The 16,325-nt window shown below is 41.7% G+C and overlaps 1 protein-coding gene across 1 annotated transcript in view; it reads left to right on the top strand.

Moving 5' to 3' along the window:
- STAM (signal transducing adaptor molecule) overlaps window positions 1-15,436 on the top strand; it is a 66,019-nt gene extending 50,583 nt beyond the window's left edge. The window contains exons 12-14 of the mRNA XM_082617058.1: window positions 267-420; window positions 2,257-2,429; window positions 14,644-15,436. Of these exons, the coding sequence (XP_082473184.1) occupies window positions 267-420; window positions 2,257-2,429; window positions 14,644-14,851 (535 nt within the window). The 3' untranslated portion in view covers window positions 14,852-15,436. The remainder of the gene's footprint in view (window positions 1-266; window positions 421-2,256; window positions 2,430-14,643) is intronic.
- The last annotated feature ends 889 nt before the right edge of the window (window positions 15,437-16,325 follow it).

Here is a 16,325-nt window from a genome sequence, read left to right as displayed (position 1 = left end):
TTATTAATGAGGGAAACCTGGATATTTTGAGGTAAAGTCAAGTACAATAAGCTAGAGTCCTTCCAGCACAGCACCTAAATCTGAAACAGTTTTGGTTGCCTTGGAGCTAAACTATAGGGTTTTTTTTTTCGTTACAAGGTTAAATTTTTAATAATGTCTACTTATACCACTCTTTGCCATTTTTGCTATTTTGATGCATCTTGTTATTTAGAACATTATATCATTTAAATAGCAGTTATGTGTCACATTATTGTATAATATTTCAGGAAACATTCAGAACTCTCAGAACTCAATGTTAAAGTGATGGAGGCCCTGTCCTTGTATACCAAGTTAATGAATGAAGATCCAATGTATTCCATGTATGCAAAATTACAGAATCAGCAGTATTATATTCAGTCATCTGGTGTTTCTGGTTCTCAGGTAAGCTTTTGAAAATGCAAGTATTTCATTTTAAATTCTCAAATATATTTGAGATTATTTGGAATAGCTGTGTTTTTGTAAAACATGAAACTTTCTAAAAGTGATGTTTGGAGTAAAAATAAAGTTAAAAAGATTTTTTTCACTTGACAAATACAATGTGTAGTATGCTAGCTAATAGTTCTTGTTCTAAAATAGTATTTTTCTGCAGAGGTGCACATCAATCACTGTCAAGCTTTAAAAAAAAAAAAAAAACAGATACTTTGACTCTACCCAGACCTATTGAATCCAGGCATGAGGCCCAAACATCTGTATATTTTTAAAGCTTCATATCTAATTATCTGGTTAAGAACTACAATTTTTGTCTGTCTGAGTAAAATTCCTAATTATTACTAAATTCTTTTGAGTATCTACCATTTTCAGTTTTATAGTGACTTTCTTTAATCTGGATTTTTTCCATTCCTTTACATGAGAACGTGTATAATGCAACAGAGAGCCCTTTTTCCTCTCGTCATGCCCAGCAACTATTTCAAGAGCCCATTTCCCACAAACTCACTAAGTTCAGGGTATAGGGAGTAGTTAGCCAGACACAGCATTTTATCCACGTAGGGTAGCATAAACTTTGTGCAGATGAATTTTTTTTGGACGCAGTCCACTTCTGGAGTGAGGGGCCAGCACCCTGGAGAAGAGCAGCCAGGCCTGAGAAACGTGGGGCTGGATGACACCTACCCATGAGTCTCGATGACAGTGTGAGCCAGCAGGCGAAGAGAAACCCTTCACGTTCAGTTTGCAAAGTACAAACAATTGTATTTGTGAGGACTGGACTAGCCGCGTCCATAATGAAGACCTTTTGGACTCTGTGTGTAGTGAGTCTCATGTGGCTTAACACAGCCTTCAGATGATTGTTGTTTTGTTTCCTGATGAGTGTGTTACTGTGCTAACAGCTGCTACAAGTCTCACTCTCTGGACAGTGGAGTTCTGTTTTCAAACATGTGAAACGGAAGGATCTAACGGATATACTACAGAAAATTAGAATATTGTGTGTGTTTAAGATTCGGGGGACACTTAAGACTAATCTCTTTAGCTTACAACAAGTATAGTTTTTAGGTGCAGGGGTACGCAAACAGTGGCCCAAGGGCAAAGTCCAGCCTCCCACCTCTTTTTTAAAATAAATTTTTACTGGAACACAGCCGTTCTCATTTGTTTCTCCATCGTTGCTGGCTGCTTTCTCTATGGGCAGAGCCCAGTAGTTTCAACAGAGCGCACATGGCCCACAAAGCCCGCCCCATTTACTGTCTGGACCCTGGACAAAGAAGTATGCTGACCTTGCTTTAGGAGGATAGCTTGCTCTATGTTCAGTAAGCTGTAACTTTGGAGATATATCTCTGTGTAGATGCCTAGAAACAAATGCAGACTGTTGCTGTAATGCAGTGAATTCAAAGACACTTCTTCAGCATTTGAGGGTTCCTTTTAGGGAGATACAGTATCAACGTAGTAAGAGGGATTATATTTAGTATAAAATTTCAAGGTAAGTTTCTTTACTGCTTCTGTATGGAGACAGACATGAGTTTAGCTAATGTTTCCCTAAAAACAAAAATCATCAGAAGCCCACTTCACTGAAAAGCACTTTTTAAAACGCCTGTCGTAAAGCAACTGTACCCCAATTAAAAATAAATAAATAAATAAATAAAATCTACATAAAAAAATAAAATAAAATGTCTGTCACCAGAAGGAACTCCGAAAACCATTTCAGAGATGTAATTGTTGTGCTTTTGTCAGTGAACGCATGCCTGTTGAAATCTGAGGGGCCCTAATGTGTTTTGTCTCTGACTGTCCTAGGTGTACCCGGGCCCTCCTCAAAGCGGTGCTTACCTGGTCACAGGGAGCGCACAGCTGAGCCAGCCCCCGAGCTACAGCCTTCCCCCCGAGCAGCTGTCTTCTCTGAGCCAAGGAGCCGTGCTGCCTGCCAGCCCCGCCCTTCCCAGTCAGCAGGCTCAGGCTTCCTACCCCAAGTAATGTGATCATTGGCTCTTGTTTGTGTTTAGCGCTGTTAGAACTCTCAGGTGCCCTTGGTTGTCTGTAATCATAAAAAATGGATAAGAAAAATTCAGGATAGGGCTTCCCTGGTGGCGCAGTGGTTGAGAGTCCGCCTGCCGATGCAGGGGACGCGGGTTCGTGCCCCAGTCCGGGAGGATCCCACATGCCGCGGAGCGGCTGGGCCCGTGAGCCATGGCCGCTGGGCCTGCGCATCCGGAGCCTGTGCTCCGCAACGGGAGAGGCCACAACAGTGAGAGGCCCGCGTACCACAAAAAAAAAAAAAAAATCCAGGGTAGGTGTCATCACTGATGCCAGACGGTCAGCCCCGTCTGTGGTGGCAGGTGGGTTCTGTAGGACCCCCTGCAGGGCTGCAGTCCTAGCCAGCGTGCCAGCCCTCTGTCCTGCTGAGTCCTTGAACTGCTGCATTCTGGTTTTAGCTTTGTGTTTTTTATATTCCTTCCTATCATGATTTCTTTTGTTTTTATCTGAGTCTGTGATAATATTTGTTAAGAACTTCAATGTAACTTTAATTTATTTTGATAACTATAATTTAATGCTTTACACAAATGTCACATAAAAGCTGAATGTTCCTGTGGTTATTATTTTAGAATTTATAGTTCTGGGCTGTCTCTTAAAGACAAATATTCCCTTCTTTTTACCCCGTGTGGGAATTTAGTGTATCTCACAGCATGATAAACCACATGAAAAGAGACAGTACAAGAAGCTGTACGCCCCTGTGGTTCATGGGGCAAGTAGCTGAATATGAAATCACAGGCCCATTGTTCTGGTCATTTACTTAGAATGACCCTATCATGTAAATGATTATATTTATACATTATATTATTCATAATTTATAAATGCCTTTTCTACTTCAGTGGGCATCTAAGCTGAAGTCATCACTTTGAATCGAATAGGTAGGCTTAAGAATTCAGTAGTGTGTAACTCCAGAGGTCATGATGTTCTGACTCACAACAGAAGTTTCTTGGTGGCACAGGTACAGTTTCTAGGGACCTTTCCATCAATGTTGGAATTGCCCAGAATGCTCCTATATTGCCCTTACTATTGTACTGTTCATCCTCCAAAGAGTCACACTCTAGGAATGCTTGGGGATTGTCAAACATGATTTTGTGGTCACTTCTCGTATTCTGAAGTGACCTTAAGACGAATGGTGATGCGGAAGCCTGTTACAGGCATCAAAACAGCAGCAACAAGAAAACAGTGCTCCCTACTGGGTTATATAGCTTAGGAAAAAAGTTAGGTCTAACTCTGTTTGTCCAAGAACTTCTTTTTCTTTTCTTTTCTTTTTTTTTTTTTTAGTCTCAGTTTGGTAAAAAGCGAATACCCAGGCTTCCCTGGTGGCGCAGTGGTTGAGAGTCCGCCTGCCGATGCTGGGGACACGGGTTCGTGCCCCGGTCTGGGAAGATCCCACATGCTGCGGAGCAGCTGGGCCCGTGAGCCATGGCCGCTGAGCCTGCGCGTCTGGAGCCTGTGCTCCGCAACGGGAGAGGCCACAGCAGTGAGAGGCCTGCATACCGCAAAAAAAAAAAAAAAAAAAGCGAATACCCTTACATAGAAATAGATAGGGAGCAACTATTAGGAAAGTAACATGCTGCTTTAAAATTAGATAAAGTGAGTAGAGGTTGGTATTGCTGAGAAGTTAGCCAGTGTACTCGAGTAGTATATACAGGAACCTCTCAGATACTTTAGTATTAGCCAGAAGTGCCGCCTCTGTCCCAGCTAGTCCTCTGTTACCATGTCACATACTGCACTGGATGTCTCATTACTGAAGATTACTTGGGATCCATTCTTAATTCAGAGCCTTGAGGAATTATCCTTGTAAGTGAGATCCTCTGTTGGGAGGTTCTTAAAGCATGACGTGCTGTAGAGCCAGAGCACCTTGTGGCTGGTTGCTGGGGGCTGCTCTGTCCTCTTCTGCCATTTGGCTGCGAGACCCCTGTGCAGGCCCCGCGCTGTGTTCTAGGGCCTGGCTACCGACGTGCTGTAGCTGTAAATGTCACCTCTCCAGAAACACAAGTACGTTTCAGTAGGTGCTTTTTGCAGAGCGTTTCCTTGAAACGTTTAGCCCTCTTCACTGGGCTAATCGCTGCTCTTCTTCAGGTCTTCGCTTAGCTTCGTCTTTGGTAGAAGCTTGTCTTGCCCTCCCACCTCGCCGGCACTGTTCCTCCTCTGACGCTGTCTCAGGCCCCCAGCACGTCGTGTCACCGTGTTGTCTCTTTATCTCCACTAAACTCTCATATCTTGAGAGCTGGAGCGGCATCTTTCACCTTTAGAGCCACACTATGCAGCACAGAGTTTTACACCTGGTAGGAACTCAGTGAATATTTGATAAGTAAATGTTTTCATGGTAATTTCAAGGGCTGTGTTAGGCCAGTGAGATATATGTTTCAATTCCTTGAAAAGGCTTCACACAGGCTTTGAGGCAATTTTTAAAAAGATATATTGGGAACAGTTGTGTGTGTAAGTGTGCATGTGTGTGTTTTTGAATGAGAAAACTGATGGCAAAACAAACGTCGGCTCACAAAATTGGAAGGAGTGAGAACTGGGGGTGGAAGTGTACTTAATAGAGGTGTACAGCATGTTTTACTCAAGCTTTCTAACTGCAAATCGAGGTCAAGGAGGAATTTTTCCCCCCGTTTTTGGTAGGCAGGTTTTTTCATGTCCCTCAGTTTGTATCTAGGAGGCAATTTCTTATTCTTTTACATAGAATTTTCGTTTTAGCGTGGTCACTTTTCCAGACTTCTGTCACCCTAGGGTGATATTACTGATAACTGGGGAAGGTGGTACTGATACAGTTTTCTAGACCTACCTGAGTGATGGTGGCCACGATTATACTAAGGTGACCAAAGCTAGGTACTTACTTGTCAGTTATTTCATTTTACATCTGTTAAACACACGTTTTCTGTGTCTGAGTTTGACGTTGTAGGTACAAGTGAGATCATACGGTATTTATCCTTCTCTGTCTCAGGGGCAAGGTTTCCTTCTTTCTCACGGCTGAATACTATTCATGTGTGTGTGTATCTCTATCTCTGCCTCACACCTTCTTTACCCATTTATCCCTTGATGGACCCTTAACTTTTCCTGTTTCTTGGCTATTGTGAGTAATGCTGCAATGAACATAGGAATGCAGATATCTCTTTGAGATCCTGATTTCAGTTCCTTTGGATATATATGCCCAGAAGCAGCATTGCTGGATCATATAGTAACTCTATTTTTAATTTTTTGAGGAACCTCCATACTGTTTTCCATACTGACTGTACCAACACTGCATAGGTGTTCTCTTTTCTCTACATCTTTGCCAGCAGTCCTTACTTCTGGTGTTTTTGATCATAGCCAGTCCAACAGGTGTGAGGTGATACTGTGTGGTTTTGATTTTCTTTTTCTGGTGGATAGTGATGTTGAGCGCCTTTTCATGTGCCTGTTGGCCATTTGTATGTCTTCTTTGGAAAAATGTTTATTCAGGTCCTCTGCCCTTTTTTAAATCAGGTTGTTAGGTTTTTTCTTTATTGGAGTATAATTGCTTTACATTGTTATGTTAGTTGCTGCTGTATAACAAAGTGAATCCGCTATACGTATGCATCTATCCCCATATCTCCTCCCTCTTGTATCTCCCTCCCACCCTCCCTATCCCACGCCTCTAGGTGGTCACAAAGCACCGAGCTGATCTCCCTGTGCTATGTGGCTGCTTCCCATTAGCTATCTATTTTACATTTGGTAGTGTATATATGTCCATGCCACTCTCTCACTTTGTCCCAGCTTACCTTTCCCCTCCCTGCGTCCTCAAGTCTATTCACTACGTCTGCATCTTTATTCCTGTCCTGCCCCTAGGTTCTTCAGAACCTTTTTTTTTTTTTTCAGGGTTCCACATATATGTGTTAGCATATGGTATTTGTTTTTCTCTTTCTGACTTCACTCTGTATGACAGACTCTAGGTCCATCCACCTCACTACAAATAACTCAATTTCGTTTCTTTTTATGGCTGAGCAATATTCCATTGTATATATGTCCCACGTCTTCTTTATTCATTCGTCAGTGGACACTTAGGTTGCTTCCATGTCCTGGCTATTGTAAATAGTGCTGCAATGAACATTGTGATACATGACTGTTTTTGAATTATGGTTTTCTCAGAGTATGTTCCCAGGAGTGAGATTGCTGGGTCGTATGGTAGTTCTATTTTTAGTTTTCTAAGGAACCTCCATACTGTTCTCCATAGTGGCTGTATCAATTCACATTCCCACCAGCAGTGCAAGAGGTTTCCCTTTTCTCCACACCCTCTCCAGCATTTATTGTTTATAGATTTTTTGATGATGGTCATTCTGACTGGTGTGAGGTGATACCTCATTGTAGTTTTGATTTGCATTTCTCTAATGATTAGTGATGTTGAGCATCCTTTCATGTGTTTGTTGGCAATCTGTATATCTTCTTTGGAGAAATGTCTATTTAGGTCTTCTGCCCATTTTTGGATTGGGTTGTTTGTTTTTTTGATATTTAGCTGCATGAGCTGCTTGTATATTTTAGAGATTAATTCTTTGTCAGTTGCTTCATTGGCAAATATTTTCTCCCATTCTGAGGGTTGTCTTTTTGTCTTGGTTATGGTTTCCTTTCCTGTGCAGAAGCTTTTAAGTTTCATTAGGTCCCATTTGTTGATTTTTATTTTTATTTCTATTTCTCTAGGAGGTGGGTCAAAAAGGATCTTGTTATGATTTATGTCAGAGTGTCCTGCCTGCGTTTTCCTCTAAGAGTCTTGTAGTCTCCGGCCTTATATTTAGGTCTTTAATCCATTTTGAGTTTATTTTTGTGTATGGTGTTAGGGAGTGTCCCAATTTCATACTTTTACATGTACCTGTCCAGTTTTCCCAGCACTACTTATTGAAGAGGCTGTCTTTTCTCCATTGTATATTTTTGCCTCCTTTATCAAAGATAGGGTGACCATATGTGCATGGGTTTATCTCTGGGCTTTCTATCCTGTTCCATTGATCTATATTTCTGTTTTTGTGCCAGTACCATACTGCCTTGATTACTGTAGCTTTGCAGTATAGTTTGAAGTCAGGGAGCCTGATTCTCCAGCTCCATTTTTCTTTCTCAAGATTGCTTTGGCTATTTGGGGTCATTTGTGTTTCCATACAAATTGTGAAATTTTTGTTCTAGTTCTGTGAAAAATGCCAGTGGTAGTTTGATAGGGATTACATGGAATCTGTAGATTGCATTGGGTAGTATAGTCATTTTCACAATGTTGATTCTTCCAATCCAAGAACATGCTATATCTCTCCATCTGTTTGTATCATCTTTAATTTCTTTCATCAGTGTCTTATGGTTTTCTGAGTACAAGTCTTTTGTCTACTTAGGTAGGTTTATTCCTAGGTATTTTATTCTTTTTGTTGCAGTGGTAAATGGGAGTGTTTCCTTAATTTCCTTTTCAGATTTTTCATCATTAGTGTATAGCATTGCAAGAGATTTCTGTGCGTTAATTTTGTATTCTGCTATTCTACCAAATTCACTGATTAGCTCTAGTAGTTTTCTGGTAGCATCTTTAGGATTCTCTATGTATACTATCATCTGATCTGAAAACAGTGAAAGTTTTACTTCTTCTTTTCCAGTATGTATTCCTTTTGTTTCTTTTTCTTCTCTGATTGCTGTGGCTAAAACTTCCAAAACTATGTTGAATAATAGTGGTGAGAGTGGGCAACCTTGTCTTGTTCCTGATCTTAGTGGAAATGGTTTCAGTGTTTCACCACTGAGAACGATGTTAACTGTGGGTTTGTCATATATGCCTTTATTATGTTGAGGTACGTTCCCTATATGCCTACTCTCTGGAGAGTTTTATCATAAATGGGTATTGCATTTTGTCAACTTTTTCTGCATCTATTGAGATGATCATATGGTTTCTATCCTTCAGTTTGTTAATATGGTGTATCACATTGATTGATTTGCATTTATTGAAGAACCCTTGCATTCCTGGGATAAACCCCACTTGATCATGGTGTATGATCCTTTTAATGTGCTGCTGGATTCTGTTTGCTAGTATTTTGTTGAGGATTTTTGCATCTATGTTCATCAGTGATATTGGCCTATCGTTTTCTTTATTTTTGACATCTTTGTCTGATTTTGGTATCAGGGTGATGGTGGCCTCGTAGAATGAGTTTGGGAATGTTCCTCCCTCTGCTATGTTTTGGAAGAGTTTGAGAAGGATAGCTGTTAGCTGTTCTCTAAATGTTTGATAGAATTCGCCTGTGAAGCCATATGGTCCTGGGCTTTAGTTTGTTGGAAGATTTTTAATCACAGTTTCAATTTCAGTGCTTGTAATCGGTCTGCTTATATTTTCTCTTTTTTCCTGGCTCAGTCTTGGAAGGTTGTGCTTTTCTAAGAATTTGTCTATTTCTTCCAGGTTGTCCATTTTATTGGCATATAGTTGCTTGCAGTAAGCTCTCATAATCCTTTCTATTTCTGCAGTGCCACTTGTTACTTCTCCTTTTTCATTTCTAATTCTGTTGATTTGGGTCTTCTCCCTTTTATCTTGGTGAGTCTGGCTAATGGTTTATCAATTTTGTTTATCTTCTCAAAAGCCAGCTTTTAGTTTTATTGATCTTTGCTATCGTTTTCTTCATTTGTTTTACATTTTTTTCTGATCTGATCTTTGTGATTTCTTTCCTTCTGCTAACTTTGGGTTTTTTTCGTTCTTCTTTTCTAATTGCTTTAGGTGTAAGGTTAGATTGTTTATTTGAGATGTTTCTTGTTTCTTGAGGTAGGATTGTATTGCTATAAATATCCCTCTTAGAACTGCTTTTGCTGCATCCCATAGGTTTTGGGCCATCGTGTTTTCATTATCATTTGTTTCTAGGTATATTTTGATTTCCTCTTTGATTTTTTTCAGTGTTTTCTTGGTTATTTAGTAGTGTATTGTTTAGCCTCCATGTGTTTGTATTTTTTACAGATTTTTTCCTGTAATTGATATCTAGTCTCATAGCATTGTGGGCGGAAATGATCCTTGATATGATTTCACTTTTCTTAAATTTACCAAGGCTTGATTTGTGACCCAAGCTATGATCTATCCTGGAGAATGTTCTGTGAGCATTTGAGAAGAAAGTGTATTCTGTTAGTTATTGGATGGAATGTCCTATAAATATCAATTAAGTCCATCTTGTTTAATGTATCATTTAAAGCTTGTGTTTCCTTATTTATTTTCATTTTGTTTGATCTGTCCATTGGTGAAAGTGGGGTGTTAAAGTCCTCTACTATGATTGTGTTACTGTCAATTTCCCCTTTTATGGCTGTTAGCATTTGCCTTATGTATTGAGATGCTCCTATGTTGGGTGCATAAATATTTACAATTGTTATATCTTCTTGGATTGATCCCTTGATCATTATGTAGTGTCCTTCTTTGTCTCTTGTAATAGTCTTTATTTTAAAATCTATTTTGTCTGATATGAGAATTGCTACTGCAGCTTTCTTTTGATTTCCATTTGCATGGAATATCTTTTTCCATCCCCTCACTTTCAGTCTGTATGTGTCCCTAGATCTGAAGTGGGTCTGTTGTAGACAGCATATATACGGGTCTTGTTTTTGGATCCATTCAGCCAGTCTATGTCTTTTGGTTGGAGTATGTAATCCATTTACATTTAAGGTAATTATCGATATGTTTCCTTCCTATTACCGTTTTCTTAATTGTTTTGGGTTTGTTATTGTAGGTCTTTTACTTCTCTTGTGTTTCCTGCCTAGAGAAGTTCCTTTAGATTTGTTTTAAAGCTGGTTTGGTGGTGCTGAATTCTCTTCTTTTGCTTGTCTGGAAAGGTTGTAATTTCTCTGTCGAATCTGAATGAGATCCTTTCTGTGTAGAGTAATCTTAGTTGTAGGTTTTTCCCTTTTATCACTGTAAATATGTCCTGCCACTCCCTTCTGGCTTGCAGAGTTTCTGCTGAAAGATCAGCTGTTAACCTTATGGGGATTCCCTTGTATGTTGTTGTTTTTCCCTTGCTGCTTTTAATATTTTTTCTTTGTATTTAATTTTTGATAGTTTCATTAATATGTGTCTTGGTGTGTTTCTCCTTGGATTTATCCTGTATGGGACTCTCTGCACTTCCTAGACTTGATTGACTATTTACTCTCCCATATTACGGAAGTTTTCAACTATAATGTTTTCAAATATTTTCTAAGTCCCTTTCTTTTTCGACCCCTATAATTTGAATGTTGGTGCATGTAATGTTGTCCCAGAGGTCTCTGAGACTGTCCTCAATTCTTTTCAGTCTTTTTTCTTTATTCTGCTCTGTGGTAGTGTTATTTCTACTACTTTATCTTCCAGGTCACTTTTCCATTCTTCTGCCTCAGTTTTTCTGCTATTGATTCCTTCTAGAGAATTTTTACTTTCATTTATTGTGGTGTTCATCATTATTTGTTTGCTCTTTAGTTCTTCTAGGTCCTTGTTAAATGTTTCTTGCATTTTCTCCATTCTATTTCCAAGATTTTGGATCATCTTTACTATCATTACTCTGAATTCTTTTTCAGGTAGACTGCCTACTTCCTCTTCATTTGTTTGGTCTGGTTGGGTTTATACCTTGCTCCTTCATCTGCTGCATGTTTCTCTGTCTTCCCATTTTGCTTAACTTACTGTGTTTGGGGTCTCCTTTTCACAGGCTGCAGGTTCATAGTTCCCATTGTTTTTGGTGTCTGCCCCCAGTGGGTAAGGTTGGTTCAGTGGCTTGTGTAGGCTTCCTGGTGGAGGGGACTGGTGCCTGTGTTCTGCTGGATGAGGCTGGTATTGTCTTTCTGGTGGGGAGAACCGCATCCGGTGGTGTGTTTTGGGGTGTCTGTGAACTCAGTATGATTTTAGGCATCCTCTCTGCTAATGGGTGGGGTTGTGTTCCTGTCTTGCTAGTTGTTTGGCATAGGGGTGTCCAGCACTGGAGCTTGCTGGTCGTTGAGTGGATCTGGGTCTTAGCGTTGAGATGGAGATCTCTGGGAGAGCTCTCACCGGTTGATATTACGTGGGGCCAGGAGGTCTCTGGGGGACCAATGTCCTGAACTTGGCTCTCCCACCTCAGAGGCTCAGGCTTGACACCCGCTGGAGCACCAAGAGCCTGTCAGCCACCTGGCTCACAAGAAAAGGGAGAAAAAAAAGAAAGAAGGAAAAAAAATTACAATAAAGTTATTAAAATAAAAAAATTAAAGAAATAAAGTAATAAAAAAAAGGAAGAGATCAACCAAACCAATAAACAAATCCACCAATGATAAGAAGCACTAAAAACTAAACTAAGATAAACATATAAATCAGAAACTAGTCAGTCGCATACAGCAAACCCCACGCCTGCAGTTTCTTCCAAAGTCCATTGCCTCAATTTTGGGATGATTCGTTGTCTATTCAGGTATTCCACAGATGCAGGGTACATCAGGTTGATCGTGGAGGTTTAATCTGCTGCTTCTGAGGCTGCTGGGAGAGATTTCCCTTTCTCTTCTTCATTAGCACAGCTCCCGGGGTTCAGCTTTGGATGTGGCCCCACCTCTGTCTGTAGGTCTCCTGAGGGCGTCTGTTCCCTGCCCAGCCAGGACGGGGTTAAAGGAGCAGCTGCTTCTGGGGCTCTGGCTCACTCAGGCTGGGAGGAGGGAGGGGTGCAGATGCAGGGCGAGCCTGCGGCAGCAGAGGCCAGCATGACGTTGCACCAGCCTGAGGCGCGCCGTGTGTTCTCCCAGGAAAGTTGTCCCTGGATCACAGGACCCTGGCAGTGGTGGGCTGCACAGGGTCCCCGGAAGGGAGGTGTGGATAGTGACCTGTGCTCGCACACAGGCTTATTGGTGGCGGCAGCAGCAGCCCCGTCATCCCACGCCCGTCTCTGGGGTCCGCGCTGTTAGCCACGGCTTGCGCCTGTCTTTGGAGCTCCTTTAAGTGGCGCTCTGAATCCCCTCTCCGTGTGCACCAGGAAACAAAGAGGGAAGAAAAAGTCTCTTGCCTCTTCGGCAGGTCCAGACTTTTTCCCGGACTCCCTCCCGGCCAGCCGTGGCGCACTAGCCCCCTTCAGGGTGTGTTCACACCGCCAACCCCAGTCCTCTCCCTGCGCTCCGACCGAAGCCCGAGTCTCAGCTCCCAGCCCCGCCCGCCCCGGCGGCCGAGCAGACAAGTCTCTCAGACTGGTGAGTGCTGGTCGGCACCGATCCTCTGTGCAGGAATCTCTCTGCTTTGCCCTCTGCACCCCTGTGGCTGCGCTCTCCTCTGTGGCTCCAGAGCTTCCTCCCTCCCCACCCCCCATCTCCACCAGAGAAGGGGCTTCCTAATGTGTGGAAACTTTTCTTCCTTCACAGCTCCCTCCCAGCGGGGCAGGTCCTGTCCCTATTCTTTTGTCTCTGTTTTTTCTTTTTTCTTTTGCCCTACCCAGGTATGTGGGGAGTTGGTTGCCTTTTGGGAAGTCTGAGGTCTTCTACCAGCATTCAGTAGGTGTTCTGTAGGAGTTGTTTCACATGTAGGTGTATTTCTGATGTATTTGTGTGGAGGAAGGTGACCTCCACATCTTACTCCTCCGCTATCTTGAAGGTCCTCTTGAATTCTCCTGGATGGTTCCAACAAGGATGGTTCCCAGGGTAGGTTCTTGTGGCAGAAAGAATTCAGAGACAGAGAGGGAGGTCAAGAAAGCAAAGTGATGATTTATTTAAGCGATGGATTGTTAGGTTTTTTGTCATTGAATTGTATGAGTTCTTTATGTATTTTGGATATTTACTTCTTATCAGATAATGTGATTTGCAAATATTTTCTCTGATTTCATAGGTTGCCTTTTCGTTTTGTTGATGGTTTTCTTTGCTGTGCAGAAGCGTTTTAGTTTGATGTAGTCCCACTTACTGATTTTTGCTTTTGTTGCTTGTGTTTTTGCTGTATATTCAGAAAACCGCAGCCGAGACCAGTCTCAACAACCTTTTCCCCCTGTCTTTTCTTCTAGGAGTTTTACGTTTCAGGTCTTAAATTTAAGTTTTTATTCCATTTCAAGTTCATTTTTGTGTGTGGTGTAAGACAGGGGACTTTTTTCATTCCTCTGCATGTGGTTATCCAGTTCTCCCAACACCATTTGTTGAGGAGACCATCCTTTCCCCATTGAGTCTTCTTGGCTCCCTTGGCAGATACTAGTTGACCAGTTGATTTGGAGTTTTTGAGCCTCAAGGTTCTTAGGGGTAATGGAGGCAAACACACACAAAGAACGTTGTTATAACACAAATTACAAATAAAGGTATATGCAGAGTGCTTGAGGAGCCTCAGGGTTCAGGGAAGATTTCCAAGAAAAATATGCTCTTAAGACTGGAGGAAAAAGTAAGAATGATTGTCTGTCATGAACAAAGACGTGGTTCTCATGCTTTTGTTTGCCTGACATGCTGTGAAATGCATGGTACCCATGGAATGGGTGAAATGGGGAGCAGTGAAAACGCGCGGTGCTTGTTGGGCATTACCAGTGGTGCAGTGTTACTAAAGGGATAAAGTCCCTGGGGGGAGAAGTGAGAGAGATGCTTGGACTTACTGACAAGGATAATGGATGGTCTGAGGTACCGTGTTAAGGAGCTTGGGTCTTGTCTGGGGAAGCCCGTAAAGAGCTTCAGGTGGTGATAGTGTTGATGGATTCATAGGGACGAGATTAGGAGCTGGGCGGCTAGTATATTAGGCAAGAGATGATGAGTGTCTATAACTATAAGACAGGGGTGAGAAAGGGTTATGTAGAGATGAGCCCGTGATTGCCTGTGGGTGACACGGCGGGGAGAGAGTGCGGAGCAGAGATATGAGAGAACTGCTGGGGTTTAACCCTTGAACAGCTGGTGGATGGTACAACTTTTTTTTTTTTTTGCAGTACGCGGGCCTCTCACTGCTGTGGCCTCTCCCGTTGCGGAGCACAGGCTCTGGACGCATGGGCTCAGCGGCCACACTCCGCGGCATGTGAGATCTTCCCGGACTGTGGCACGAACCCGTGTCCCCTGCATCGGCAGGCGGACTCTCAACCACTGCGCCACCAGGGAAGCCTCTCCCCCTTCTTTCTTGATGATATCCCAGTGCCTCAAATAACAGTGTTTGGCATGTTATAGCTATTTACTAAGTATTTATTGAATGCGTTGCATGAATGAGTAACTGTTTCATGAACAGCTTTCCTGCTCATCTCTAAACGGCTGGGTAAATCAGTATTGATCTAACCGAGTGTTCTTTCCCCTGCACAGCACCATGGGCACGTCCGTTCAAGGAGGCACGTATCCCAGCCAGGCTTCAGTGTACAGTCCTCCTCCTGCCGCCGCCGCCGCCCCCGACGTCACCATATACCAGAACGCAGGGAGCAGCCTGTCCCAGGTGCCGAACTATACTTTCACATCAGCGCTGCCCCAACCGCCTCCGCCCCAGCAGCCACACTCTCCGAAGGCCCTGCTGTAGGGCTGGGATGCCTCTTTGTGGCAAATGCCTGCTAAACGCCGACGACAATGTCATGAGATTCTTTGATATCTTAAGATTTGTTTATCCTCAGCTTATAGGAATCGTATCTTGGTCAGCAAGTTCCAGTATTCAAGAAGGGTGACCTCTCTTCAATTTGCACTGACTTTTTAGAGGTCCTCCCCTCCCCCTCCCCCAGAGGAATGAAACTACTTACAACATCTAATTCCTTTCGTAATATGAAAGAATCAGTGTAAGATTTTTTGTCTCTTAAAATTACCTGGTCTGCAGAAAGTCAAACTGGCAAGCACCGTTGTGGCAGATGTGTGCATAGATCGCAGTGTAACTTCACTCGCGGCCACTTTGAACCACGGTGGTGATCATGTGAATATATTTAACACTGTTAACTTAATTGACATTGCTGTTTTATTTTAATCATGAGCAACTACCATGTTTCATAATGTTTTGTGTAAATTTAAGAGAATTACACTGTCCTTTTGAACTGCAAGAGAACAATGCTGTAGCATATGTACATGAAGGCATTATGTTGTCTGTGTTTCAGTTTCCCATTAAACCGAAACTTCCTTGAGTAATTGTGCGCTGAACACACGTATGTTATGTCGTTGTGTGGCCTCTGCATACTACTAGCTGTCATCACACCAGCGTACAGTAGCTAAATTTTTGGTGCATTTATAGGAAATGATGATGTTCCCTTTTAAACTTTTACATTTTGGCATGATATTTCAGCATACTGTGGGACCATGAGACAAAATTAAGTTGGACCACATTCTTTATATCTTACTTTTAAAGAAATAATGTTAATTTACTTTTTCCTAGTTGAAGATAGTAATTAGGTTTCTAAGCTGTATACTGTGTTTATTGGTGGCAGTGACACCAAAGATAGAGGCAATGGATAGAAGCTTTGAAACTGGAAAGAAAACATGAATTACACTACATTTTCAAAGTCTCTTGTAATTATTTAGGCTATAACAAAATTTGATTCATCTGTCTTATTCCACTGCTAGTCTTTTAAATATGTCTTTAATACAGTGTATCCTTCAATTCTTCATTAAAATGGATCTAAGTGGATGTTTCAAAGTCATCTAGATTCCTGGCTCTGCTTAACAGTTTGTTTATTTATTCTTGTCTTTCAAACTGGATTTATGGGCTGCTCTCTCTCTTCTAAAGTTCTAAATGGAATTATTTTGGCTTCTTATTCAGGAGTAGTTTGAATGAGTGCTTTTCTTTTAATCCATACGTAATATGTTTTCTACTGACATTTTAATCTCCTTAAATACTTATAATTTCCCTAGTTTTGTGCTGTTATTTAAACAACTGAAAAATTGAGTTGAGCATCGTAGTAAATGAATTGATTTAGTAACAGGTGTCACACCATCAATGAAGATTTAATTTATATTTTCTGAGACTATTATGATCAGGTACTTGCTTTCTTTTTGACAAATGATTCCATCTTTGG

The sequence above is a fragment of the Mesoplodon mirus genome (assembly GCF_964341445.2).
Source record: "Mesoplodon mirus genome assembly, chromosome: 4".
NCBI classification, from domain to species: Eukaryota; Metazoa; Chordata; class Mammalia; order Artiodactyla; family Ziphiidae; genus Mesoplodon; species Mesoplodon mirus.
Note: the sequence above shows the minus strand (reverse complement) of the source record. Positions and strands in the feature narration are given on the sequence as shown.